The 27,511-nt window shown below is 49.2% G+C and overlaps 2 protein-coding genes across 11 annotated transcripts in view; one reads left to right on the plus strand and one right to left on the minus strand.

Moving 5' to 3' along the window:
* JARID2 (jumonji, AT rich interactive domain 2) overlaps nt 1-9,306 on the plus strand; it is a 328,805-nt gene extending 319,499 nt beyond the window's left edge. For 2 of the 3 annotated variants that reach the window (XM_011967920.1, XM_011967922.1), the window contains exons 16-18: nt 472-655; nt 4,330-4,437; nt 7,294-9,306. In XM_011967920.1, the coding sequence (XP_011823310.1) occupies nt 472-655; nt 4,330-4,437; nt 7,294-7,476 (475 nt within the window). In that variant the 3' untranslated portion in view covers nt 7,477-9,306. The remainder of the gene's footprint in view (nt 1-471; nt 656-4,329; nt 4,438-7,293) is intronic. The other variant, XM_011967921.1, reaches the window with a different exon arrangement.
* Nucleotides 9,307-10,088: 782 nt separating this feature from the next.
* DTNBP1 (dystrobrevin binding protein 1) overlaps nt 10,089-27,511 on the minus strand; it is a 150,000-nt gene continuing 132,577 nt past the window's right edge. For 3 of the 8 annotated variants that reach the window (XM_011967931.1, XM_011967930.1, XM_011967929.1), the window contains 3 exons: nt 20,443-20,598; nt 11,803-11,943; nt 10,093-10,510 (listed from right to left, as the gene is read on the minus strand). In XM_011967931.1, coding sequence (XP_011823321.1) covers nt 10,266-10,510; nt 11,803-11,943; nt 20,443-20,598 — 542 coding nt within the window. In that variant the 3' untranslated portion in view covers nt 10,093-10,265. Of the gene's footprint in view, nt 10,511-10,842; nt 11,944-20,442; nt 20,599-27,511 lie in introns of those variants that run through there. The other 5 variants (XM_011967925.1, XM_011967926.1, XM_011967928.1 and 2 more) reach the window with 4 other exon arrangements.

A 27,511-nucleotide genomic window follows, 5' to 3' on the forward strand; every position in this document is an offset into this window, starting at 1 on the left:
TGGTGTGTGTTGGGGGGGTGTGGGTGTGTATGTGTGTGGAGCAGGTCAGGGCGGACGCTGAGCAGAGTGGCGCCTGTGTAACCCTCTTCTCTCTTCCCTACCGTGTAGTTCTCGGTGCTTCTCCCATCCTGGAGCAAGGCTCTGGGTTGTGTTGTGAGCACATGAATTTTGAACTTTTGGTGATAGTATCTTGACTCTCTCCTGGGCTTGGGACACAGGGAGAAGCCCTTACTAGGTGGCCGTGGTTTTGCAGGCGTTGTGATGCCTGCATTACTAAGTCTGGCCACAGAGTAGCCTCATCAGCCAGGGCTGCCACTGACCTGTGGACTGAGGCACCTGGGGAGGTGAGCTGGGCTCTGAACCCTGAGCAGGCCTCACTTCTGACAGGAGGGTGTGTCTGGAGGGAGGCCGGTGTGGGGAGTGCATGGCCGGCTGTCACTAAAGGCGTGGGCCGTCCCCCGTGTCTGGCAGGGATACAGAGCTGCGGCAGCGCAGGCAGCTGTTCGAGGCTGGCCTCCACTCCTCCGCGCGCTACGGCAGCCATGACGGCAGCAGCACGGTGGCGGACGGGAAGAAAAAGCCTCGAAAGTGGCTGCAGTTGGAGACGTCGGAGAGGAGGTGTCAGATCTGCCAGCACCTGTGCTACCTGTCTATGGTGAGCCCACCTGGCACGGCCGGTGCCCTCGTGTGCGGTGCTTCGCCTGAGAGCTCCAGGGTTGCCCCCAGAAGAGGGAGGGTACTCTCTGCACAGGAGACCTGCTGTGCTCCCATCTCTGGAGCTGGCTGTGGGACCTCAGCAGAGCTTCTTACCTCTGGAGGCGGCTGCCTCATCCGCAGTGACCAGGCCACACAGAGGCTGTCCCTCTACTCTGCCCACACGTGGCCCTCTCTCGGTCCCGCGGTGCCTCCTTCCTCCTTGGGGAGCAGGTGGCCTCCCTCCCCGCCCTACTTTGTCACCCCAGCCCGCGCGCACTCTGCTCTTCATACTTTTTGAGACGGTCAGGGGCGGGTTTCCCACAGTGCTGGGCAGCGTCTGCCACCCCCCGCCCAGTGACCTGTGCTTGGTGGACTTGGGCCCATGGCCTCTGCCCTTTGGCTCTGTTCTTGGTTTCCTGGTTCTGCTCAGTTACATGATCTGCCTCAGCCCCCAAGGACTTGGGAATCTGTCCTTGGTGAAAGCTGATGCTCCCCCTGTCCCATCTGGGATCAGAGATGCTTTTCTGGCACAGCCACTCCAGGCTACAGCAGACTCTGTTCCTCTCGCCTTCTCGACTGTACCCTGCCGGCCTCCTTGTGACCACCTGCCTTCCCCAGCTTTGGGCTTAATAACAAACACTGCCTCCTCCCCTGCTTGCCCTGTCCTAGACCAGAGGTGAGCTCAGAAAAGCCCTTCCATGGCAACTGGACGGCTGTGGCCCTCACCATGCTTCTTCCAGTCCTCACTTGACCTCTCAGCAGGCAGCTGTCCTGACAGACTCTGGGCAGGGATGCCCAGCTGGCACTGCAGATGGCTCCACGCCACTACACACCTTAGCCTGGAACAGAGAGCATGCCCGACGGGCCTGACCTGCCTCCCTGGGCCTCTTCCCTTTCCACAGTGCCTCACTCCTCCAGTGCAGAAGCCTAGCTAGGAGGCGCCCACTCCATACGCTGTGGTGCCTGTGTCCCACAGGTGTCCCCTCCAGCTGCACATTCCCCTAGGGGCCAGTGCCTCTGCGTCCCTGCTTGTCCACGGTCGGCCAGGACTGAGACCTGGGTCGACTCTCCTTGGCCTCCCAGTGTGACTGGGTCATGCCGCCTCACCCCAAGTCCTGGCGTGCCCCGTAGAAGAGGGAGGACACGGCCTCTCCCGAATGAGTCAGATCGGGGCTTTGTACCATTTGAAAGAGCTGAAAACTCCGTGTGTCCTCGTCTCCTCCTTACCTAAGGACGCAACTCACGGTGTATCCGATAGGCCCCTCATGGCCTCATTCGAGCCGATTTACCTCTTTAGAGGCTCCACCCCCTGCTGCAGTCACAGCTGAGGTCCTGGAGGTTCACGTTGGCATTTCATGGGGGACAAACGCAGTCCGTGACCACCCTGCCTCCCATCCTGTAGGTTTCCTTCTATCTGGTTTTCCCCCCAGACTTCTCAAAATGTATTACCTAGAGCCATTCTGTTCTTAAAATGATAAGCATTTCCCAGATCTTCAAAGTACCTTATGAACATCACTGATAAAAGCTGCGTAGCTTGGTGTGCTCTTTCTTTTCTTTTCTTTTTTCCTTTTTTTTTTTTTTTTTGAGACAGTCTCGCTCTGTTGCCCAGGCTGGAGTGCAGTGGTGTGATCCTGTCTCACTGGAGCCTCAGCCTCCAGAGTAGCTGGGATAGCAGGTGTACCACCACGCGCGGCTTTTATTTTTGGTAGAGGTGGGGTTCTGCTATGTTACCCATAGGCTGCCTACTTCAGCCTCCCAGAGCCCTGGGATTACAGGCATGGGTCACTGCGCCCAGCTGTCCATCCTCTTGCTGGAACACTCTATTCATTGTCCATGTGTGTGAGGGCTATATGGTGGTTACACCTGGGGGTGAAGCTGCTCTGTCCATGTGAGGTGGCACCAGGTGGCCTCATTTTCAAGCCATCCTTCAGAAACTGCAGAGTTGTCACGTGGCATTTCCTGTCAGCCTGAAAGTTATTTTCAAAAGAATATATTGTGAGGCCGGGCATGGTAGGCTAATCCCAGTGCTCTGGGAGGCAAAGATGGGCAGATCACTCAAGGCCTGGAGTGCGAGACCAGCTTGGGTAACATAGTGAGACTCAATTTCTACAAAAAATACAAAAAATTAACTGGGTGTGGTGGTGGGGGTATCACTTGAGCCCAGAAGTTCAAGGCTACAGTGAGCCTTTGCAGGCCGGGTGACAGAGTGACAACCTGTCTCTTTAATTAAAAAAAAAAAGGCCAGGCACAGTGGCTTACACTTGTAATCCCAGCACTTTGGGAGGCCGAGGCGGGCCAGTCACAGCCTGGCCAACATGGTGAAACCCCGTCTCTACTAAAAATACAAAAAAATTAGCCGGGTGTGATGGCACGCACCTGTAGTCCCAGCTACTCAGGAGGCTGAGGCACGAGAATCGCTTGAACCCGGGAGGTGGAGGTTGCAGTGAGCCGAGATCGCGCTATTGCGCTCCAGCCCAGGTGACAGTGTGAGACTTCATCTTAAAAAAATAAAATTTTATATATATATATATATATATATATATATATAAAATCTCTCCATGGGCAAAAATTGGGGTCTGAGTTGTGTTGACAGTTTGCATTGCTTGGATTACTAATACATTTGTAAATTTTAATTAGATGTGTTTCCTATTCTTCCTGTCCTTGGCCCCAAGTGTCTCTCCAAGGTCCTGTTTGTGTCAGTAGGTGGCATTCCCACACTCCTACAACATGTTCTCTGTTTCTCGCTTAGAAACACTGCAGACGAAAACAAGTCCTTCCCCTCAAGCTTTCTGAGAAAGGCCTGTGACCCTTCTGCCTCTTGAGTATTAAGACTGAATTTTTCCTTATTTTCAAACTCAGAATTAGAATAGTACTTGGAGTCAGCGTGAAGTATGGGAGCCCTCCCACAGAAGCCAGGTGGACAGGCCCGCAGTGAGGGTCTCTGTCCCAGCACTCTCCTGTGGCCTTAGGAAGCAAGGCGTCCACAGCCGGTGGACAGCCCGCCCAGGGAGGCCGGGGCTGGTGGGTGAGCTGGTCCGCATTGCAGGAATCTGTGATGTTGAGGGTGTCGGGGGAGTTTGCATGGGGTTGTTGGACGCCCCTTGCTCTGTTGACTGAGCCGCTCATGGACCACCATGAGAACCAGTTTTGCTGCTGGAAAGTCCAGGGCGTGTTCCCCACGTGGCTGCCCAAGTTGGAGTCCTCCATGTTCCACATCTATGCCAGCACTACGGTGGTTTCGAACCCAGGGTCTCAGCAGCCCTCAGAACTCAAGAGATTAGAAAATGTACCCCTCACTGTCTTTACCAGCCTGGTGGTGACTGAACCTCTCCCAGGAAACTCCAGCAGAAATCTGGAGGGGACGTGAGGGCCACCCCAGGTCTCACTTAGAGGTCGTCCGCTCCTCACTTTCCTAGTTGAAGACCATGTGCCAGGTGGTTTGTCGGTTTTCGTTTGAGTCCATCTCCAGTGTTTCCAGTCCTCAAAGCCCTTGGCCCGGGTGGTGGGTGCCAGGGCTGCTCTGGCTGGGGCAGTGGGTGTGAGGGCTGCCTGGCTGGGCGTGCTCCCACTTTACCCTCCCAGGGCGCCGTGGAGTTGTCTCCTGACCTCCGGGTGTCCTGCTCTTGCTTGCAGGTGGTACAAGAGAACGAAAACGTCGTGTTCTGTCTGGAGTGTGCTCTGCGCCACGTGGAGAAACAGAAGTCCTGCCGAGGGCTGAAGTTGATGTACCGCTATGATGAGGTCAGTCGCTGCCCGCGGGGTAGGGTGGGGCGGCAGCGCGGCGCCTTCCCTGGTCCTGGCTGGATGTAGGCCCTCCGGCCTGGCAGTTCTGTGCCTGGTGGGCAGCCAGGGCTCTGCAGGCCTGAGGTGTCCTGTTCTTAAGCCCTAAACCCACTCAGGCCCCACGTTAGGATCCCGAGGGGAGCAGGGCTCCTGCATGGGCCCGGAGTGCCGTGCATTTGGATTTCAGAGATGGGCTCTCACCAGGGCTGAGGCTCTTCCTGCAGCCTCACTGACTTTCCCAGGGGCTGCACCACTGTGGTTTAGAGCCAGACCCTTTTCTGTGGTGACCTGTCCCAGGCACAGTGGGATGGTTGGCAGTGGACTCTCCAATCTCCACTCACTCGACGCCAGCCCCTCCAGGCTGAGAGCGCTGGAAGTGCCTGCAGACGCTGGGGCAGGATGGGAAGTCCCAGTGCCGTCCTGCAGGCGCCAGCTCTTCTGGAGGGAGAGGTCGTAACAGTGCACAGCCTGTGCAGCTGGGGGCTGCCCTGAGTGGCGGAACTCCTGGCAGCAGTGCCTCTCCCCTGCTCTGCCCCACGTGTGCTTCCCCTGCTCTGCCCGCCTTCCCTGCGTGTGCTTCCCACGGACTCTGATGAGGCTGGTTACGAGGACGGTCACCACACTGTGGTCATTGCACAGTTGAGGCCACTGAGTGGGGCGGGTGCTGCGGGTCTGACTGTGCGGGGCCTGGTGCGTCTGGGGGCCCAAGTGGTGGGTCTCACTCGATAAGCCTTGAGCTAAACGATTAGAGAGCTGGAAGAAGAACTGTTTGCATCTGTTTTGTTTCAAAGAGCATGCTGGGTGAAGGCAGTAAGCACCTGCTGTCCCTCCTTCACCTCAACAGCAAATGTCCAGGCACAGTCACAAACAACGAAGCCTTTGCGGCCGAGATGAGCGTGGCTCTGGCACCTTGTGCAGTGCAGGTGCTGGCACGGGGAGGCTTCCTCTGGCTGCCTGGAAAGCGCTCTGTGGATCGTGCGTTGCGCCGCTCACCAGCAGCCTGTTTCTGTAGCCGCATGTCTGACGTGACCAGATCCTGGGAAAAGAATGGCATGCAGGGGCTAAGACCTAATGGTTGGTTTTGATGAATTAGGAGGAGCAAAGGTATTTAGAAACTGCATACTCTGCAGCGGCTGATGTAGTTCAGTAAGCAAGTCTGTGCCTCTGTCGCCTGTTGAGCTGTGCATTGTGTTTTGTTTTAGAGACGGCGTCTCACTCTGTTGCCCAGACTGGAGTGCAGTGGCATGATCTCGGCTCACTGCAACCTCCGCCTCCTGGGTTCAAGCGATTCTCCTGCCTCAGCTAGGATTACAGGCATGTGCCACCATGCACCCGGCTAATTTTTCTTTTTAGTAGAGACAGGGTTTTACCATGTTGGTCAGGCTGGTCTCAAACTCCTGACCTCAGGTGATCTGCTCGCTTCGGCCTCCCAAAGTGCTGGGATTACAGGCGTGAGCCACCACATCTGACCCATTCTTTTAAATAGGAAATTTCTAGCTTGTAAACAGAGACCATTGCAAAATCTTGTTCTCAACCTCCCAGTGTGCCCAGCACACAAATCACCCATGGCTGTGCCTGCTGACCTGGGACAGTCTGCTTTAAACACCTACCTTTTGGGGGGTAGGGGACACACCTAGATTGCAAATCCCTGAATTCATGGCTTGGGTTCTCATGGATGGTGAAGCTCTCTGGGGAGTTTGGAGCCATGTGTGCCTCCGGCCCTTGCAGGCTGGCTGAGCAGGGTCCAGTGAGCAGGGTGCTGGGCTGCCTGCTACCAAGCCTGGCGTGAGGGCACTGGTCTGGGGCAGGTGCTGTCCACCTGTTGAGCTGCATGCGGGGAGGGAACAGTGCCCTCCTGTAACCGCATGCGGCCGGCTCCTCCTCGCTCGTCCTTATGGTAAGGTAGCTGTAGTCCCCTAAATGGGTGTTATGGCAGCTCAGCCGCTTATTCCTTACCAGTGTTCATCATCAGTGTCTCAGGCCGCCATGACTATGGTGTTATTACAGATACGTGCGCACCCCCCTTCCAAGGGCGCCTTTAACTTCTGATGGGAGCCAGCTGTCACTTCCTTATCCTTATCTTGGGGTCTTTCCAGAGGGCTAGAGATCAGGCCCTCAGATGTTTCATTCCATGGCTGGCTTCCTCTCCTGCCGGACTCAGCGTGGTTCCCAGCCACCCCGGCCCAGAGAGATGCTTGTGAGATGCACGTTTGCTACTCCTCCCCATGTTCTTTTTAAAAATGAGATGATTATAGGATGTACTGTGTGAAAGTTACACACGCAGTTTTGGTGCCGACAGATAAATGATTCTCTTGGGTGAATTACAAGGATATCTATAGGTGACAAGTGTTTGCATTTATTTGCATGACCAGGTTCAGTGGCTGGTAGCTAAAGTGAGTCAAGTAGCTTGGGTATTTGTGTCACCATCCAGGACGTAACAAAGCCCCTAGGTCTCTCTGCTGCGTGCTCTGTGGTGGAGGCAGTGCTCTGGGCTCCCCCTGTCGGCCCTGCCCTTATGAGCAGGCAAACCATGGTGGACCAGGGTATTGATGAGGATGAAAGGGCCATGCCTGCTGTGTGGCATCAGGAGGAGCTGGGAAAGGGAGACTCACTGCGTCTGAGCCTCTTGGGGACATTGTAAACGCTGTTGGTTGGTGTGAAGGAGACGGCTACGCCGCTGGCCTCTGCCCTAAACCTGCCCCTGCGTGGCTGTCAGGGTCAGAGCTCTTGTTAATACGGTATGCTAATCGTTAATATGGTATGTTAATTGTTAATATGGTATGCTAATTGTGCCTTCCTTTCACCCCCAAACAGGAACAGATTATCAGTCTGGTCAATCAGATCTGCGGCAAAGTGTCTGGTAAAAACGGCAGCATTGAGAACTGTCTCAGTAAACCCACACCAAAAAGAGGTCCCCGCAAGAGAGCGACAGTGGACGTGCCCCCCTCCCGGCTGTCAGCCTCCGGTTCATCCAAAAGTGCTTCGAGCTCATCATGAAGATGCCAACGCCCGTCGTCGATTTATATATATTTTTTTGTAATTATTATATTCTAGTTTGGAGTACTTGCTGTAGGATTGAAGCTGTCTTTGCACTAGCTCTAAAGAAGATTTTCTTCTGGTTTTAGAGAACTAATTTTGTTTTAGCATTAAACTGTTGAACTTTTTTTTGTACTTAGAAAACCTAGATACTGCAGTCAGATTTTGGAAACTGCCGTATAGTCACTGTTTTAAAAACCCTGCAGGGGCTGTATTAATTTGTATTGCCCCATGGCTGACAAAAGCCTTTTTTTGTTGTTGTTTTGATTTTTTTTTTTTTTTTTTTTTTTGACTGTTGGGGAAAAAAAGGCTTTTTAACCCATTTTTGAAGAGGGTGAAGTTTGGAGAACAAATTTAAAAACCATCAGTCACGTGAGCAGATTTTTTAGAAGGGATAGGAGACGCGCGCGCGCACACACACACACACACACACACACACACACACAAAACTTGAAATGGCTTTGCTTTGGCTGTCGTCTTCTGCCGTGTGCCAGATGAGCTTGTGATCTGGGAAGCCGGGGCACCCCCGTTTTGTTTCTCTGGGCGGTTGTGGCAGCTGAAGGCGGACGTTGTTTCCTAACCATAGGCGGAACGAGGAGACGGGAGCAAGTGGGCTCTCCACCAGCACATCACTATGCATCTGTTCAAGGAAAGAAGAAAAGCGAGCGAGGAAGACGGAAAAGACTGCCTGCCTCGGAGGGGTCACATGAGGGAGACCTGTGCCTGATTTCATTAGGAAATCCATTCTGTTATTTTTTGGTGCTGTTGGCTACTTTATCAAAAAACCCTTCAATAGCATCCTTAAGATTTAAAAAAAAAAGAAAAAAAAAAAAAAAAACGGAAAAAAGTGATGGAAGCCGTAAGTGCTTCTTTGTCATCGACGTGCAATCTTTCTAACATTCCATCTCCATCTCACCGCTTCTTGTTTGACACCTTCACAAGTCAGCATTAATCTTTCTTTTAAAATTTGTTTCGTTTATGATCACGTAGAGAGCCACTAGGAGGCCTGCAGTTATTTTTGAATGTGAAAATGCATTTGCGTTCATCTTCTCTATTTTTTCTCTTCATGTTGTAACAAAAAGGAAAAAAGAAAAAAAAAATCCCATCCCTTTTGTACATATGCCTGTAAATTGTTTTAAATACTTGAGCCTTTTTCTCGGTGGGGGGTGGGGAGGGGGGTGAGAAGACAAGATGAAGAAAAGCCTTACATTTCAGTTTCTTCATCGGTTGGATTGGATGCTTACAGGGTTTTTCTTGTAACATTTATAAGTGCTGCTTACATCACTGAACAACAACAAAAAAATAATAATGGAGTAGCTGTTGCCCTTCTCCGGTTGTGTGTACAGTATGTGTGGAATAAAAAAGGGAAACTGTTTTCACAAGCTGTTCTTTGTTTCATAATTGGATTCATCAATCCCGTAGCTACCCATATTGCACTGAGCTTGCCAGTGGTGACTGCCAGGAACGTCCTATGATCCACTTTGTTGGTTGTTGTTGCAGAAGACTGAACTGTTTTGGAATATTTAACAATTACAGAAACAGAGTCAAGTGTTTTCCAATGTGGTTGTCCGGTTTCTATGGCCTTGCTGTGTACTTTCCCTCTTTTTGACAGTAAACTTCTGCCTATGGCTTACAGTTTGACATTTAATTTATTAGCGCTGCTCTGCACCCCTCCCTTGGGAGGGAGACTTCATGTGGTTTATTGCGAGTTTTTTGTTTACTTTTCAGGTTTGTACTACAAGGTTTAATAATAAAAACAAAGTTTTTTGGACATTTGTCTGTCTTGTGGAAGATGACTGAATGGAATGAGCTCTTTCTTTTCTCATCCACGGGCAGGGGGCAGAGAATCGCCTGTAGCCAGGGAGCAGAGCCACCCCCACGCTGCAGTCCTGCTCCCACAGCTCCCACAGCTCCCACCTGCCGCTGGGTCCCCTTCAGCGTAACCTAATGGTTTCCACGTGGCCCGGCAGGCTGGGCCAGAGCTGCTCGTGGGCTGCGGCTGTCCCCCTCATTTCCCATCGAGCCGTGCCCCCCGAGCTTTCAGGATGAGCAGACACTGGGTGCATTCCGGGTGGTATGGCTGCAGACAGCCCCCCTCATCTCGGCGGGGAGCTCGCTCGCTTGCTCGCTCGTTGGGCTGGAGGAGTGATGGCAGGAACATATCTCCAGGGGACCAGTTTCTTTTCATAAAGAAGAGAGGATTGCTTTGGGCTTGTTTCTGTTCTTTTGGGCCCAGGCGTATGAAAGTAGGGGTTGGACCGGTTGGCCATTGGACTGGTAATTCTGTAATGATCAAAGGAAAACCCCAAGCTTTGCCAGAGTGGTTTGGCTACAGTCAGCTCTTCTACAGGGAGTGGCCTTTTCCACCTGTGAAATGGCAGGTCATTCCCTGCCTCATGCAGAACTGAGCCCTGTGGAGCCTCCCCTGCCTGGCCCAGACCTGCCCACATGCAACCTCCTGGGGCAGCCCCCAGTGACCTGCGCGTCCCTTCACTCTAAGGAACCCTGAGTTACAGCGACCTTAAGGACGTGTGTATTTAGAAGCCTTTTGTATAAACTAGCTCCGTGCGCTCTCAGTTTACCATCCTCACGCTTTATTGTTAGCTGTTCTTTCAGTTTCTCACACATTATTGGCAATTATTTAAAAACCAAGACCCTCTATAAAACAACCTGGGTCTCCAGGTGGAATTCTGCATACAGCCAAAACCGGATTCCAGTGTGGCCAGACAACGCCCACGTCCCGTCCCAATTTAAGAGTCGCTGTCATCACTACCATCCGGAGTGGCCTCTCTGTCAGTGTGTGACGTGGCCAGGGCAGTGTCCACCTGAACTTCCTCCTCATCAGACTGAACCACGGGGGACTCCCCACCCTCACTGATGTCCTGGGTGGCCATGTCGGTGCAGGTGGAGGAAGAGGAAGGTGGCTTGGCTCGTAATTCTGAGGGATTTGGAACCTGGAGGGTAATCTCATTCTGATAGGTACTGGATTCAGGCCCTGCAAAATAACGTAGGGAAGAAAAAGTCCTGTCATAAAAAGATTGCGGATTAGAATTGCTGCCAACAGCTCTGGAATGTGCCCGTCATGAAAGGGGTGTGTGCTTTTTGTTCCAGGGACCTGGGGCCTGCCCTGGAAGACACTGAGCTGAGTGATGCCAGAGGCAGCCTCAGGCCCTGCGGTGACCCTTCCGTCCCCTAAGGAGTCAGCCACCGGTGACAAAGATCAAGAGCTCCTAGGACTATGTAATAGTGTGTAATAGAGGCCGGAGGGCAAGTGCTGCGTATCTTGGAGGAGCAGTCCCTGTAACCTTGATAATCTAGATGTCTTTCTTTTTACCCTTTTCAGTAATTCAGAGACACCACTGCTGAGACAGTCGGAATTACTGACCTTTCAGCAGGTCGCCAATTTTATGGAACTAAATAGGCTCTTCAAGGAATCAAAATTCTATATTCAGGTGTCACTGTTTCTAAATCTTTCCTTGACTCTGGGTGAGGGTTCATTCTGGTTTCTAGTATTCCGGCCTTCTCAGGATGGGGGCAAATGCACCCAAGCCCCTTCTCTTCCCTGGGATGACACCGTTCTGACAGATTGCCAGGAGAAGTGGGGGAGAAGTGGGTGAGAAGTTTAGAGGAAGCAGAAACCGTGGTAATGGTAGAACCTTCTAGAGATGGCTGAGGTGCTGCCAGGAGGACTGAGCTTTGCCTTGACCCAGCCAGAAGAACTGGTCTGAAATTTGAAATGCAGCGAGCCCAGGTACAGGTCTGGCACCTCGGTCAATATTTGCTGCATGAATGTGAAACAAAATTTTGGGAAGGGATGAAAGGAACTGAAGTCCAACTAAGTTTTACAACACAGGCCAAGAGCTGAACATACACCATGGCTTTGCCCCATAGCAGGCATGCCCCTAAACGCCTGCCGCATCAAGAGGGAAGAGTTCCGTGTGAGCCACGCAGGAGAGTCTGCACCTCCCTGCAAACGCCGGTGCTTAATCACAAGGAGCAGACTCAAATGGATTTCTGGGTGGTAAAGGAGGGAAAACAAGAAAGCTCTCAGCTCACCAAAGTTGCCGGAGTGGAGCATGTCAAATCTTTGAGAAGAATTCATGACGGAACCACACCACTGCTGCAGCTGCCACGCAGCCGTGTGGAACCGTGGGGTAGGGAGCCAGGAGCTGGCTGTGCGCTTGGGGGTTTGTGTGTAAGTGACTGGCAGGTTTCTCACTTCTCCCTCTGGAGGGGAGTGGCATCGGTATAGCCCCAGTTCAGCTGATGCAAGTTTGTCAACCCTACCTAAGGCGGGGGACGGCACAGTATTCTCTTCTCCCGAGTTCAGGAAGACGTCCAGGGCCTCCTGGTCAGATATGTCCATCAGGTCCATCTGCTCCAGCATGTCCACGTTCACTTCCATGGACGACATGCTGCCTATGGGCTCTGCGGAGAGATCAGCGACACGAGGAAGGACACGTCTTCAATATTACTTTAACAGGTGATCTTCCATCGGCAATAGGCTAACTACATTGCATTTTCTAAGCTTCCTTCAAAACGGAATTTGAAGCAACATATTAGTAGATGACATATGCCAGTCTGGCACTTTAAATGCATCCTAAATCACCCTTCGCAACTGTTATACCTTTTACACTTTCCTTAATCTGCTTATCCCCAGCCCTTTGGGACGCTGAAGACCAATCTCCGCATTAAGCGATTTCCGGCTGTTTGGAGTAGGACCCTCCGCCTGTCTCAGAGGCCAACATTCCTGCAGCAACAGTTAGCGACCTTCCTCCCCGCCAGCCAGGGCTCTGCTTCCCGCCTACAGTTGCCCTGAACCTTCCAGGCGGGCACAGTCCTCTAATTGCAAGTGGAGTTTCCACTGCCCTTGGAACATTTCTCAGGCCTAATGGCTGAAGGGGTTTGAACATCTGTAAGCTGCCAGAGCTCCCTGCAGTGGAAGCACAGACTAGGAGAGAACAAAACCCAGCCCACCAGCAGACGGCGACCCCAGTCTGGCCAGCCTCAGCCTAGCCCTGAGCACAGGACGCCTCACAGGTCTTTCCTCAGAGGCAAACTACCTCTGTGGTCCAGAAAACAACAAGCCACGTAAGTTATCCGAGCCGTGGGGATGCCTGGCAGAAGCAAATGCAAATTTTTTCTGGAATGACCCTCCCTTAACCTTGGTTTATACAAAGTCAATCCCAACCCAATCTGGCATTTGTGACACATGAAATGAGCCACTCCGAGTGAGGGCAGCAGAAACAAACAGTATCCTTGCTAAAGAACTTGAGATGGCTGTTCACACACTGCAGTCACAGGAAAGGTAGAGTCAAAAACAAGGTGTCAAAAATAAGGACAGACATTTGAAAGAGAGCCAAATAATGACTAGGTAGAAGAGACTGAAATCTCAAACTTGGGGCACAGTCACAGCCCCACAGAAAATAAATAAACTAGATGGCAGGATGAGTAAATCTGCAATGCAGCTTAGAGGAACAAAGGGAAATGCGAGCGAGCATAAGAGGTATGTGAGACACAGAAGCGTAGCATCTGGTCACGTTTCCCCAGAGCCAAGAAGGGAAGAGAACTCTATTCAAAGAAGCTGATGATTTTCCCAAATCGATGAAAGACCTCAGGACCCAGATTTAAAAAGCAAAACATTCCAAGCGAGATCAAAGCAATCCTCACCTACATCAATTGCTTTGAAGTTGAAGAACATCAAAGACAAAGGCTCTCTAAAAAGCAGCCAGAGAGAGAGGGCAGGTTAAGAAAGAGAAGGAAATAATTAGGATGACAGGCAACTTCTGAACAACAATAATAAAAGCCAGAAGACTGTGGAGTAAGTTCAAAGAGGAGAGAGAAATGTCATCTCTAAAATGGTGTAACATTAGGTATCATTTAAGCTCCAGGAGAGGAGAAGCAGAGACCAAGAAGAAACACGTCATCACGAGCCTGCTCTCGCTGGAGGCACAGCGAAGGAAGGACTGAGTGCAAGAAAGCATGTTAAGCAAAGAGACGCGTGAGTGTGTGAGTTAATGTAAAACCTGGAATGGAACAGTCATAACAAGGAGTCACCAGGGCCAAATCACCCTCCCGAACAAAGACACGGGGCGGAGAGGAGGGTGCTCAGAGCCACAGGATATGAGATTACGGCTTCCTCTGGGAGGAAAGTGAGTCTCACTATCTTCAGGCTCAGAAAATCACTGAAGTTCAGCACTCAAATGAGAGGTAAGAGTAATTCCTGTTTCCAGTTGGGGAAAAGTGTTACGGTTTAGATGGTCCCATGCTTGGCAGCAGCATCCCCACCGACTGAGCCAGCCTGCTCTGCCTTGGACTTGGCCAGGGTTGAGCTCAGCCACACGGGGACAGCAGTTCACTGGGCTTGATCTTCAGGGCTGAGTGGTCAGGGGAATTTGATGGCACCCTGGTCAGGCTTGTTCTTTTTGGGGGCACACTTCTGAGGGTTTCCTTTCTGACCTATGGAAGCCTTTTGCCAAGGCCTTTCTGTCTTTTAGATTTTGGCTTCTGACTTCAGTTTTGAAAATTTGTCTGTGCCATCTTCTTGAAAAGGGCAGGAGTATAACTTAAAACAGGAGAGAAAAAATTGGACTAAGAAGCATAGGAAAAGCTTTCAGGAAAATTCTGTAGCACCAAATAAGATGGTAATGAGTGTGTCAGTGATCACAGGAAATGTCAGTGAGCCAAACTTGCCAGTTCAGAGATTATACGACTGAACTGAAGTAAAATCCAGCTACCTTCTGTTCACAGGAGACAAATATGGAGACACAGAAACATGAAAATGTTTCTTAAAAAATGAAAAGATATAATGAGCAAACAAAGAAGAAAGCTGATATAGCTATACTAATATCAAAATAGATTTTAATGGGAAACAAAAGTAATACTGGGATAAAGAGTAGTACTTAGTGACTTTTAAATGGTTCAATTCACCAGGAAGATAATCTAAAACTTCTATTTCGGGTTACGTTTTTAAAGTTAAAAAATGGCATAATGGCAATGAAAACATGATATCCGTGATCTTGGGTGCATGTCACTATACCTATTCGATGGCTGACATCAGCAGTCCCAAAGTTAGTAAGAGAAATCGAAATCCTATTCTCCAATCACAATGAAATTTAGTTAGAAATTGGTAACTGCTAGGAAAACTTTCACATATCTAATTATTTTAAAAAACATTTATAAACAGTTCACAAATCAAATATGAAATGCTAATGACAAAATTTACCCAGGAATTATTAGTGCCAAAATTTGTAGGATTCAACTAAAACGGTCCCCCTGCAAGAAATCCATAGCTTTGAATGCCTTACCAGAGAGGAACGCTGAAAATCAAGCCATTCATCAACTTGGGTTAGAAAAAAACAAATGCCCAAAGAAAGCAAAACTGAAGAGAAGTTAATGAAACAGCAGAAAGAACAAAGAAGCTGGTTAGGTTCTGGGGTAAGACTCGTCGTAAGTAGAGATGAAAGGAATAAAAGGCACATGAACAATTTTAAGAATGCAAAAGCAAACCTACCCAGGAACACAGCTGAGGGGGAGACGCGCACCATGGGCAACGTTATGCTGACACAGCGGACAACTAAAGACAAGTCCATGGAAAACTTGCCAAAATTAACGAGAAATAGGAAATCTCTATAACCATCAGAAAAAGAGAATAGGTAAAGTCACTGGTCTCAGCATCGGAGGCAAGTTCTACCCGCCATTCAGGAATGCATGAGACACGTGCGCTCGCAGAAAGATCCAATACCACTAAGAGGCCCATTGTGTCTCCATCCAGAAACTTACTGCAATTCTGCTCAAATTGTAGACAAGGTTCTTCAACAAACTTGAAACTGTGACATTTATACCAAATGACAAGACCCCAAGAAGAGTCATGGCAACTATGAAGAAAATAAATGCGTGCAGACACGCAGGGCAGGGCGGGAAATGCGTGCGGACACGCAGGGCAGAGTGGTAATGGCTCCAGCAGACTCAGGCTTCACTGGAAAACGTTTGCTCAGTCCCAGCACTCCTGACACTTTGCACCAGATCGTTCTTGGTGGTGGGGTTGTCCTGGGTAGTGTGGGATGCTTAACTGCGTCCCTGGCCTCTGCCCACTAGATGCCAGTAGCACACCCTTACCCCAGGCATAACAAGCAAAATGGGTCTCCAGACATTGCCAAATGTCCCCTCGGGGGCAAAAGTGTCTCCAGCTGAGAACCAACACTTGAGATGACTAAGTATATAACAGTGTAGTTTTGGCTCAGGGACCGGCAGCAGAAGAACGCAGCCAAAGAGAGGCTTGAAGACTCCCGAATAGTGTCGTTTCATTCCAACAGATTAGCAAAAATTTAAAAATCTGATGCTACCAAGTGCCAGTAAAGATGTAATCAGAACGTGCATACGTGGCTGGGGAGACTATAAACTCGTGCAAATGTCTGGCAAGGAATTGGACAGAATCTAGTAAAATGAAAGATAGCCGTGTCATTATGACCAGTAATTCCTCTCCTAGTTATATACCCTAAAGAAGTGATTCCCAAAGTGTGGTCCCCCTCAGCATCACCTGGGAACTTGGTTATAATGCAAATCCTCAGGCCCCACCCACACCTGCACAGTCACAAACCCTGCAGTGGGCCCAGGAATCCATGTTGGAACCACAGACCCTCCAGGGGTCTGTGAGGCTGCTCAAGTCTGAGAACAGCTGGTCTTAAAGCAACTTGCGGATGTGTACAGACAGACAAATTATAAGAATGTCCAAGGCCAGGTGTGGTGGCTCACGCCTGTAAGCCCAGCACTTTGGGAGGCCCAGGTGGGAGGATCACTTGGGCCTAGGAGGGTCAAGACCAGCCTGGGCCACATAGTGAGACCCTATCTCTCTAAAAAATTAAAAAATTAGCCAGGTATGGTGGCGCACACCTGTAGTCCCAGCTACTCACTCGGGAGTCTGAGGTGGTAGGACCACTTGAGCCCAGGAGTGCCAGACTGCAATGAGTTATGATTATGCCACTGCACTCCAGCCTGGGTGACAGAGCGAGACTCCGTCCTAAGAAAAAAAAATCCGTGCTGGCATTGTTTTTATGAAAGAAGAAAACTGGAAACAAATACCCATCAATACAACAATGAACAAATTACATTTATTCAATGGAAATAACTATTTAAGAATAGAAATCAAATTAGAGGTGAATGTATCAGTATGGATGATTCTCAAAATCACAGCACTTAGGTGCACTTTTGCCTGTCAATTCTATCTTTTCTAACTTTATTGTAATGTTATCACTAGCCCCAAACCTCGTTCTCCTCCCAGCGCACTGGGTCCACTCTGGAGCATCCCAGAGCGGAGTCAGTCCTTCTGGAAGCAGGCGCACCCCTGGCTGCATAGGATGCCATTTTGCTGAACTACTGGTTCAGAGACACAAGAGCCTGAAATCTATGGGAATACAGAGCCAGAAAACCCAGGCACAGACCAGGACATCTCCGAGGTGATTTATTAATAAGTAACTGCAGGATACCCTGACATTCAGCAATAAAATGAAAGCAATAAAAATGCTTTTCTAAGAAAATGGCAGTCATGTCAGGCAGAAGATCAAACCTGGGCTAGGGTCTTACAAAACACCTAATGATGTCCTAATGGCACGGAGAGCTCTGCGGGGCCTGTGGTGGCACCCAGACCCCCTCTGCTGCTCAGCCCTCCCGGCACCGCCTTCAGTCCTCAAGCCTGACAGCCTCTGTGCTTGGGGGGCCATCCGGCCTCAGCACCATCCAAGTGGCACAGAAGTGCCTTCACCCCTTCCTCTGATGATTCTCTGGATAAAACTTGCCATGGCCTTGTCTTAATTAAGAAACGATGCTTCTGAAAGGGAAATTCCAACTGCTATTTCTGATTTAGTGGAATGAGTCCAAAACACCATGTTTGCTGCAGAGTTTTTAAATTTTTGATTGATTCTCCTAAATTAATACTAATCCGTGGAGATGAAGCTTCCTCCCTAAGAAAGGCGCTGTGGCTCGTCAGGCTGGGAAGTCTGAGCCGGCTCTGCACAGCCGTGCAATGGGATGTCCGATTCCCGTGTGTGGCTGTCCCTCAGCTCTAGCTGAAGAGAAAGCTAAAAAGCCCAGAGCCTCCAATTTTCTTCTTCAAAGCTTTCAAAACCATATATTGACAAGATGTGCCTGATTTTTACCTTAAAAACATGAGCCCAACATTTTCTTGAAACTTAATCTTTGAGATACTCAAAACCACGAAAATTTAACCACTTCGTATTTCCTTGCAGGTATTTGCTGCAGGTAGCTGCTAGACGGTTCCCTCTGCCAGCCCGGTGCCTTGCTAGCTGTGGAGGAGGTGCAGTGCGTGCCTGTCCCTGTCACCAGGGGCTGGTCATCAACAGAAGCTGCTCCTTCCAAGCTGGCCGCGCACCTACTACATCATCATCAGCCGTGTGTCCGTGGCTCTCCCTATAATGGGAGCTTCCTGAGAGGTACTTTCATTTCTCTGTGCTTCCTCTGGGCTCACCAGCAAGTGCTAAACTGAAGGAAGATAGAGTTAAGTTGTTCACCAATTAGAGTTTCTGTGGCTGTCCATCAGTGCATCTCTTCGATGACATTGCTGCGATGTGTCATTATGTTCAAATTTGCGGGTCGGCCAGGGTGTATCTGTATGGATTGAATGTGTCCTCCTAAAATTTGTATGTTGAAGCCCTAACCCCCAAGATGAGGATACCTGGAGTTGGGACCGCTGGGAGGTGATTAGGTTAGACGAGGTCAGGTGGACATGGCTCCTGTGGTTGAGATTAGCCCTAATACCAAGAGACAGCAGAGGGCTCCACCCTGCTGTTGGCCACGTGCACACATAGGGAGAAGGGGGCCGCCTATGAGCCAGGAAGACAGCCCTCATCAGACACCGATCACACCGGCACCCTGATGTTGGATCTGAGGCCTTCAGAACTGAGGGAAAAGAAATGTCGACTGTTCAAGCCACCCAGTCCACATGGTTTCGTTATGGCAGCGGGGCTAAAACAGTGTCCTTCTCTGCTTCTACCCATAACGGGATAAAAATCCCTGGAGCAAACCTCTGCTTCCTCCCAAAGGAGCCATGGAAAGCCACTCTCTCCAACTCGCAGCCAACACGGAGCTAAGAGAATCCTGTACGTCCACTCGGAGGAACGCACGGAGGACAAAGGCAGGGTCACGGGTTACAAGAACGGCAAAGGCTGACTCTAGAGAACTTGTTAAGCTTCAAACCCACCCTGTGCGTTGGAAGGTAAACAAGCATCTTCCTCACAGCTGACTGCGTTCACCAGCACACTATGAGGTCTTCAGCTACTGCTGTTCATCTGTTTTTCTCAACATTATTTTCTTTCCTCATTCTTGGATTTCTTTTTATTTATTTATTTATTTTTTGAGATGGAGTCTCGCTGTCGCCAGGCTGGAGTGCAGTGGCGCGATCTCAGCTCACTGCAACCTCTGCCTCCCGGGTTCAAGCGATTCTCCTGCCTTAGCCTCTTGAGTAGCTGGGATTACAAGCGCGTGTCACCACGCCTGGCTAATTTTTGCATTTTTAGTAGAGACGAGGTTTCATCATGTTGGCCAGGCTGGTCTCCATCTCTTGACCTTATGATCCACCCACCTTGGTCTCCCAAAGTGCTGAGATTACAGGCATGCGCCACCGTGCCTGGCTTCATTCTTGGATTTCTTTAACTTCTCCTTGGAGGGGACATAGAACTGGATGACAAGGAAGAAACACTCCTGGAGGATGTGGTTGGGGGCGGGATAGAGAGAACAAAGGCCTGGGCCAGGCAAGCCTGGGGAGAGGATGAAGGCTGAGATTTGAGAGGTGAGGGAGGTGTCCAGGAGGTGATGAGAAATTCAGGAGAATGGGAGGGCAGGAAAACAGGGGAAGGTTTGGACGGGTCTCCCCGCTGCCCGGGGTCTGGTCCTGCCTGTGTGGCGCAGGCTGGTGGGAAAATGTGAACTGCCCGGCGCCACTGCCCTGCTCACCCCTGCTGCACCTCTGAGTCACTGGGTTCTTCCAAAGGAAAAGCTGGGAAGGAGTTCGGTGTCTGGACGTCTAATCGGCTTGTTCTTTACAGCACTATTTACCGAGGGAAAGATTTTAAATGTTCAGCTAGGAAAACTGGTGGAATATATTAGGATACATCATGACAAAAAGATGCAGCCTTTGACACACAACCTCTCAAAGTATTTTTAACAACAGGGGGAAAGAGTCCTATATAACATGAAGAAAAGTTAGAGACAAAGCCATATATGTGTACGGTCCAGTCAGATCGCAATTAAATAAGCAGACTCGACAGAGACTAGAAAGAACGCATGAAAAGCAGTAACAGGGATTATTCTGTCCTGGAGAATTAAGGGCAATTTTCCTTTTGTCCATTTTGGTAATTTCTAGAAGCCTAATTTGTGTTTGTAATCTTTGTTTTTTTGAGACAGTCTCACTCTGCCACCCAGGCTGGAGAGCGATGGCGCGATCTCGGCTCACGGAAACCTCTGCCTCCCGGGTTCCAGCGATTCCCGTGCTTCAGCCTCCTGAGTAGCTGGGATTACAGACATGCGCCACCACGCCTGGCCACTTTTGGTATTTTAGTAGAGATGGGATTTTACCACGATGGCCAGGCTGGTCTCAAACTTCTGACCTCGGGTGATCTGCCTGCCTTGGCCTGCCAAAGTGCTGGGATCACAGGCGTGAGCCACCACGCCTGGCTGTATCTGTAATCTTTAGCGGTATTAAAAAAAATATCTTCAACTAAAGCCTAGACTGATAGAAGAGGCAAAATCAGGGCAAGAGATAGGTGGCCCGATGCACACATTTTGGTTGCTGGAGTCTAATAACAGAACGGGACTTCTGAGGACTCTGCCCCATGTCCTGCTCCGGGAGAGGAGCCCATCGCCACCCCGCACAGCCAGTGAGTCCCTGCTCCAGCAGCCCCGGCCCCAACTCGCCTCGCCGCTCCGCGATCTGCAGGTAGCCGGTGGACAGGTACTGCTCCATGTCCTGCTGGAAGGCTTCCTCAAAAAACTTCTGCCGCTCCTTCAGCTTCATTTGCTGGGTGTGCTCCATTTCCAGGACCTTCTGGGCGTGCTCTGCATCTAGTTCAGCTGAGAAACAGAATAACTGGGGTTAGGGTTTGAAAAGGGACCGAGAGAGGAAATGGGTATAAACAGCTGCTCACATCCCCCCTCCAAGTGGATGGAGTCATGCTGCATTGACAGACCTGGGCTGGTGCCCCGGCCGTCTGTACAGCTGGCCTCCTTGCCCCTCCAATCTGCTGCACTGCTCCCCTCTACCTGGGCAGTCAGGCCCTTAGTGCCACACCTTTGCATGTGCTGTTCCCTTTGCTGGAACAACCTTCCCCCCTCCCCCCGCATCGCCCATTCGTCAGTCACAAACAGCTGTTCACCTTCCAAGATTAGCTTCTCAGGTTGTCCTTCTGCTAACTCCAGTGGAGTCTGCTGCTCCATCTAGATGTTTCCACATCCCTGTGTTTAAACTTCTGCAGCTGACTTACAAATTGCAGTGCAATTACTAAGGACTTGGAGTCCCTGCACGACTGTGACCATATATGACTCATTTCAACATGCTGTCGCTCAGCTCAGTGCCTGGCACACAGTAAGTTCTCAAGGCATGTTTGTTAAAAGTATGTAACAGTGGAATACTATTCACCCTTAAAAAGAAATTCCGACACATGCTATAACATGGATGAACCTTGAGCACATACGCTAAGTGGAATAAGCCAGTTACAAACAGGCAAATGCTGTACGGTTCCACTCATATGAGGTGCCTAGCGCAGTCAGGTTCATGGAGACAAGAAGAGTGGTGCTCTCAGGGCGGGGCAGAGGGCGTGGGGGCTTAGTGGTTAACGGGTATAGACTTTCCATTTTACAAGATGAAAGAGATCTGGAGATGGATGGTGGTGATGGATGTACAGCATGAATATATTTAATACCACTCAACTGGACACTTACAAATTATATGTATACACAAAATGATAAATTTTATGTGTATTTTACCACAGTAAAAAGTTGGGAACAGGGCCGGGCGTGGTGGCTCACGCCTGTAATCCCAGCACTTTGGGAGGCCGAGGCAGGCGGATCACCTGAGGTCAGGAGTTCAAGACCAGCCTGGCCAATATGGTGAAACCCCATCTCTACTAAAAATACAAAAATTAGCCGGGCATGGTGGCAGGCGCCTATATTCCCAGCTACTCGGGAGGCTGAGGCAGGACAATCACTTGAACCCAGGAGGCAGAGGTTGTAGTGGGCCGAGATGGCGCCACTGCACTCCACCCTAGGCGACAGAGCGAGACTCCATCCCAAAAAAAAAAAAAAAAGTTGGGAAAAAAAAGTAAATATGTAGCCATCATGGTACATTACAAAGTGTTTAGTCTTGGCTTTTTAGTGTTTACTGGCCACACAACCTAATCAGTTAACCTTCTCATCTGAAAATTTGCGATAGAAATATTAACCCAATATTGACATGAAACATATAAAAGGATGTGAAATAATTTTATAACTTAAGTGACCAGTGACCCTTCAAGGTAGGCCTGAGTCAGTAATATAGAAGGCAAGAACACTAACATAATCAACTTTCACCTGGTCATTCAAGCAAGAACCCCAAATCTCCCAGCTATAAACACTTTCCAGTGGTTTAACCTTTCCTCAAGGCATGTGATATCGTTTAGCTCTGTGTCCCCGCCCAAATCTCATATCAAATTGTAATCCTCACATGTCAGGGGAGGGAAGTCATTGGGTCATGGGGACAGTCTCCCTCCCCTATGCTGTTGTCGTGATAGTGAGTAGTTCTCACTAGATCTGATGTTGTATAAGGATCTGACAGTTCCTCCTTCACATGCTCATACTCTCCGCCTTGTGAAGCAGCCTGCTTCCCCTTCCACCATGATTGTAAGTTTCCTGAGGCCTCCCAGCCATGCAGAACTGTGGGCTTATTAAACCTCCTTTGTTTATAAATTACCCAGTCTCAGGGTTTGTTGTTGTTTTGTTTTGTTTTGTTTTTTGGAGACGGAGTCTCACTTTCTTCCCCAGGCTGGAGCACAGTGGTACGATCTCAGTTCACTGCAACCTCTGCCTCCTGGCTTCAAGCAATTACTATGCCTCGACCTCCCAAGTAGCTGGGATTACAGGTGCGCGCCACTATGCCCAGCTAATTTTTTGTATTTTTAGTAGAGACAGGGTTTTGCAATGTTGGTCAGGCTGGTCTCAAACTCCTACCTCAAGTGATCTGCCTGCCTCGGCCTCCCAAAGTGCTGGAATTACAGGTGTGAACCACTGCACCCGGCCTCAGGTATTTCTTTATAGCAGTGTGAACAGTGACTAATGCAGTAAATTGGTACTGGAGAGAGTGGGGTATTGATATAAAGATACTTGAAAACGTGGAAGGGACTTTGGAACTGGGTAATGGGCAGAGGTTGGAACAGTCTGGAGGGCTCAGAAAAAGACAGGAAGATGTGGGAAGGTTTGGAACCTCCTAGAAATTTGTTGAATGGTTTCAACCAAAATGCTGATAGTGATGTGAACAATGAAGTCCAGACTGAGGTGGTCTCAGATGGAGACGAGGAACTTATTGGGAACTGGAGTAAAGCTCACTCATGCTATGCTTTAGCAAAGAGACTGGTAGCATTTTGCCCCTCCCCTAGAGATCTGTGGAACTTTGAACTTGAGAGAGATAATTAAGGCTATCTGGTGGAAGAAATTTCTAAGCAGCAAAGCATTCAAGACATGACCTGGATTATTGTGAAAGCATTCAATTTTATGCGTTCACAAGGAGATGGTTTGAGATTGGAGCTTATGTTTACAAGAGAAGCACACCATAAAAATTTGGAAATTCTGTAGCCTGATGATACACTAGAAAAGAATAACCCATTTTCTGGGGAGAAATTCAAGCCAGCTGCAAAAATTTGCATAAATAATGAGGAGTTGAATGTTAAGTGCCAAGACAATGGGGAAAATGTCTCCAGGGCATGTCAGAGATTTTGGCAGCAGCCCCTCCCATCACAGGCCCAGAGACCTAGGAAGAAAAATTGTTTTGTGGGCCAAGCCCAGGGCCCAGCTGCTCTGTGCAGCCTTGGGACACGGCACCCTGCATTCCAGCCACTCTTAACTATAGCTGTGGCTACAAGGGGCCAAGGTACAGCTCGGGCTATTACTTCAGGGGGTGCAAGCCGCAAGCTTTGGCGGCTTCCACATGGTGTTAGGCTTGTGGGTGCACGGAAGTCAAGAATTGAGGTTTGGAAACCTTGGCCTAGATCTCACAGGATGTATGAAAATGCCTGGATGTCCAGGCAGAGGTCTGCTGCAGGGACAGAGCCCTCATGGAGATCTCTATTAGGGCAGTGCAAACAGTAAATATAGGGTTGGTGCCCCCACACAGAGTCCCCACTGGGGCACTGCCTAGTGGAGCTGTGAGAAGAGGGCCACTGCCCTCCAGAGCCCAGAATGGTAGATCCACTGACAGCTTGCACCATGCACCTGAAAAAGATGCAGGCACTCAATGCCAACCTGTGAAAGAGCTTGCCCAAGGCCGTGGGAGCCACCCCTTGCCTCTGTATGACCTGGATGTAAGACACGAAGTAAAAGGAGATTATTTTGGAGCTTTAAGATTTAATGACTGCCCTGCTGGATTTCAGACTTGCTTGGGCCTGTACACCCTTTGTTTTGGCCAATTTCTCCCATTTGAAATGGGAACATTTATCCAATGCCTGTACTCTCATTGTATCTTGTAAGTAACTAACTTGCTTTTGACTTTATGTGCTCCTAGGTCAAAGAGACTTGCCTTGTGTCAGATGAGACTTTGGACTTAAGACTTCTGGGTTAGGCCCGGCACGGTGCTCACGCCTGTAATCCCAGCACTTTGGGAGGTCAAAGCAGATGGATCAAGAGGTCAAGGGCTGATAAGAGCAGCTCTGGGCTAACAGCAGGTGAAAGAAAAGGGGCCTCCACACTACAATCACCAGGAGCCTGAACTCTGGCAGCGACCTGAAGGGCCCTCACATAGATTCTTCTCCAGTGCCTCCAGAAAAAAACGCAGCTCAACCTCATGGAACACTGGGCAGACAACCCAGTCACACCTTGCCTAGACTTCTGCCCTACAAACTGGAAGCTGATAAATTTGTTTCGTTTTAAACTATGTTTGTGGTTATCTATTACACAGCAATATGGGATTACTCCAAACAGGCTGTCTGTATGAATTCAGGTCCCTGATCAAATCTGGTTGACTGTAAAATCGAAAAAGGACAATCTGAGTGCCTTCCCTTACGTAAATATTTCCTAACTCCTCCCCTGTGTCTGTGGCAGACCCCTGCTCTGCTGAGTTTGGGTGCTGTTATTCCAGAAAACATCTGCAGAATGTTTCAGCTACCCTGTGTCCTGGGATACACTGTAACAAACCATTTCACCCAAGGCATTGTTCCCTCTGGTTCAGCTCTTGGGAGTGTCAACATCTTGGGGGTGTTATCAAGATTAACAAAACAAACACAGCAGCTCTTACAATGGACAATGGTGAATGAGGTCCGTTATCTGCCTTAGTCCCGCCCACCCCCACATTCCCAGCACCACATTCTCAACTCCGGAGTCCAGCAAGCTGGTATGCATGGCAGATCTTAAAACCCAGGGATGGAGTTTATCATCTCAAATCAGGTATAGTGTCTAATACTTAGAATACTGTGGGCTTTCTTCTTATATTCTGATCTACATACATGCAAGAAACACAAACTAATGCTAACCAAAGCAACATAGGAAAAGTAATTTTCCTAATTAGCATGTAGTCACATGTATATTTCCTCTGTGCATTCTGCTCATACTGTTGCCATTACTGGGTGCCTTCTCTCCATTTCCCGCTAGCCTCGTCTCACATGTGTTTATGTGGAGACGGTCTGCCACAGCGGGAAGAGCTTCTGCTCACAGGTTTCAGGTTGGGCCCAACTCGGGTCCTACACTCCTAGCGCCTCTTGGCACAGCCCTCTGCTCTACCTCTGCATTCAGCTGCAGCTATGGGAACCAGCGTTGTGTGCATTCACTGGAATGCACAGAGGGTCCCACCTCACAGCCACGCCTGTGTGGCTGTGTTTTTCTGGTCAGAGTATTCTCTGAATCTCAGGAAACCCAGCCAGCACAGCCCAGAAGTTCTGTGGAATTAAGGCAGCTCTCAACCAATAGGTGACGGAGGTCAGTATCTCAGGACCCTGGTCTAACATCCTTTGGGTGGATGATCCTAGGAAGCGTTCTCAACGCTTCTCAGAGATCCTGGTACGATGGCACATCCTCAATGGCTTTAGCAGCTTCCTGTTTTTAGCTTCTTCTCGTCGCTGTCTCACTCTCCCTGTCCCTCGCTCCTGCATCTTGGAATCGCCTCCCAAAGGACCTGCAGCTAATCCTGGTCTCAGGCTCTTTTTCCACATAACTGATTTCACCTGAGTCGCAACTTCCTCCTCCATACAGGTGCGGTAAAAACACCTACTTCATAAGGTTGTTGGCAGGATTAAATGAGGTAGCAAATACGAATCAAGCACACAGTACTGGCCAACAGCTGACATCTAATGCTAATTCCAGCGTTATTTAAACAACAGCCTCTTGAAGAGGGAGCAACAGGAAATATTACCAAGAACCAGGATTCACTATGCACTGAAAATCACTTGCTCTGGGCCCCGCTCGGATGCTTAAGAATTAGTTACCTTTCAGTACTCTTAATAAATCTGCAAGGAATTTAGAGTGTACTCGTAAGAAAAAAAACTGAACTGAAGAGGATGTCTTTTCACTTGTTTCACTTCAGTTGTCAACATATCTGTTCAAATGCTTCATGACTGCCAAGTGCATTAGAGTAAGTCAACCCTAAAATACATTAAGTATGCTTTAAGTACTTCAAAGTTCAGCTAATCTTCTTTTAAAAAGTAATTCCAGAATAGGCAGCTCAAAACCAAAGATCAATGCAGAAATCATCAAAGGAGTTTTAATTAAAGCATATCTTGTTTTAACTGAATTAAGATTTTCTATAGATATATAATATAAAAACATTTTTCTCAAGACTATTTCTGCTTTAAAAGTTTGATACTCATGTTGCTGAATTATTGGCCCTTCGGTTTTTTCTATACCAGAATGAAATCCAATCATGTCTCAACCTTCACAAGGGAGGAGGGGTTAGGTTAGACAACTTAAAATGACTTTTTTTTTTTTTTTTTTTTTTTCAGATGGAGTCTTGCTCTGTCACCCAGGCTGGAGTGCAGTGGCGCAATCTCGGCTCACTGCAAGCTCTGTCTCTCGGGTTCATGCCATTCTCCTGCCTCAGCCTCCCCAGTAGCCAGGACTATAGGTGCACGCCACCACTTCTGGCTAATTTTTTTGTATTTTTAGTACAGACGGGGTTTCACCATGTTAGCCAGGATGGCCTCGATCTCCTGACGTCATGATCCACCCGCCTCGGCCTCCCAAAGTGCTGGGATTACAGATGTGAGCCACTGCACCCGGCCTTAAAATGACTTATAAAAAAAATAGGAGAAAAAAATCACTGTTTTAGGTTTTAAAACATGTTCCTCACTAGGTATCTGAAACATGTCCAGCTGTCCCCGTCAGCTCCCTGCTTCATTTCAGAGCCCTTTTTGTATCTCGGGGCTGAGCACTAAGCCAGCTTCACCAAGGACCGAGCACAGTTGCACCACACCAGCCCCTATTCAGGATGACTATGAAAAAGCACAAAGCGGGCATTTAAAAATAACTTTGCTGCCCAGCAGCTAAGAGAGATTTACCCTCAGCGACGTGACTGAATGAGGATGTTCTTAATTGTGCTGTGTGTAAAATCATCAATTGGGCCTGCATCAAGAAAACAACCAAAGATGGCAGAAGTGAAATGATGCGAGGATATTTGAAGGAAAAATTTCAAATGTAGGTTTAACAGCATCTGAATTTTATAATGAGGACTGAAAAATCTAAATTACAGAACATTTTCTACAAGGAAAAATGACCCCTTGCTCACATTAAGGTGCCATTTATTATACTGGGGAAA

Source organism: Mandrillus leucophaeus, unplaced genomic scaffold, assembly GCF_000951045.1.
Source record: "Mandrillus leucophaeus isolate KB7577 unplaced genomic scaffold, Mleu.le_1.0 Scaffold82, whole genome shotgun sequence".
Classification (NCBI taxonomy): Eukaryota; Metazoa; Chordata; class Mammalia; order Primates; family Cercopithecidae; genus Mandrillus; species Mandrillus leucophaeus.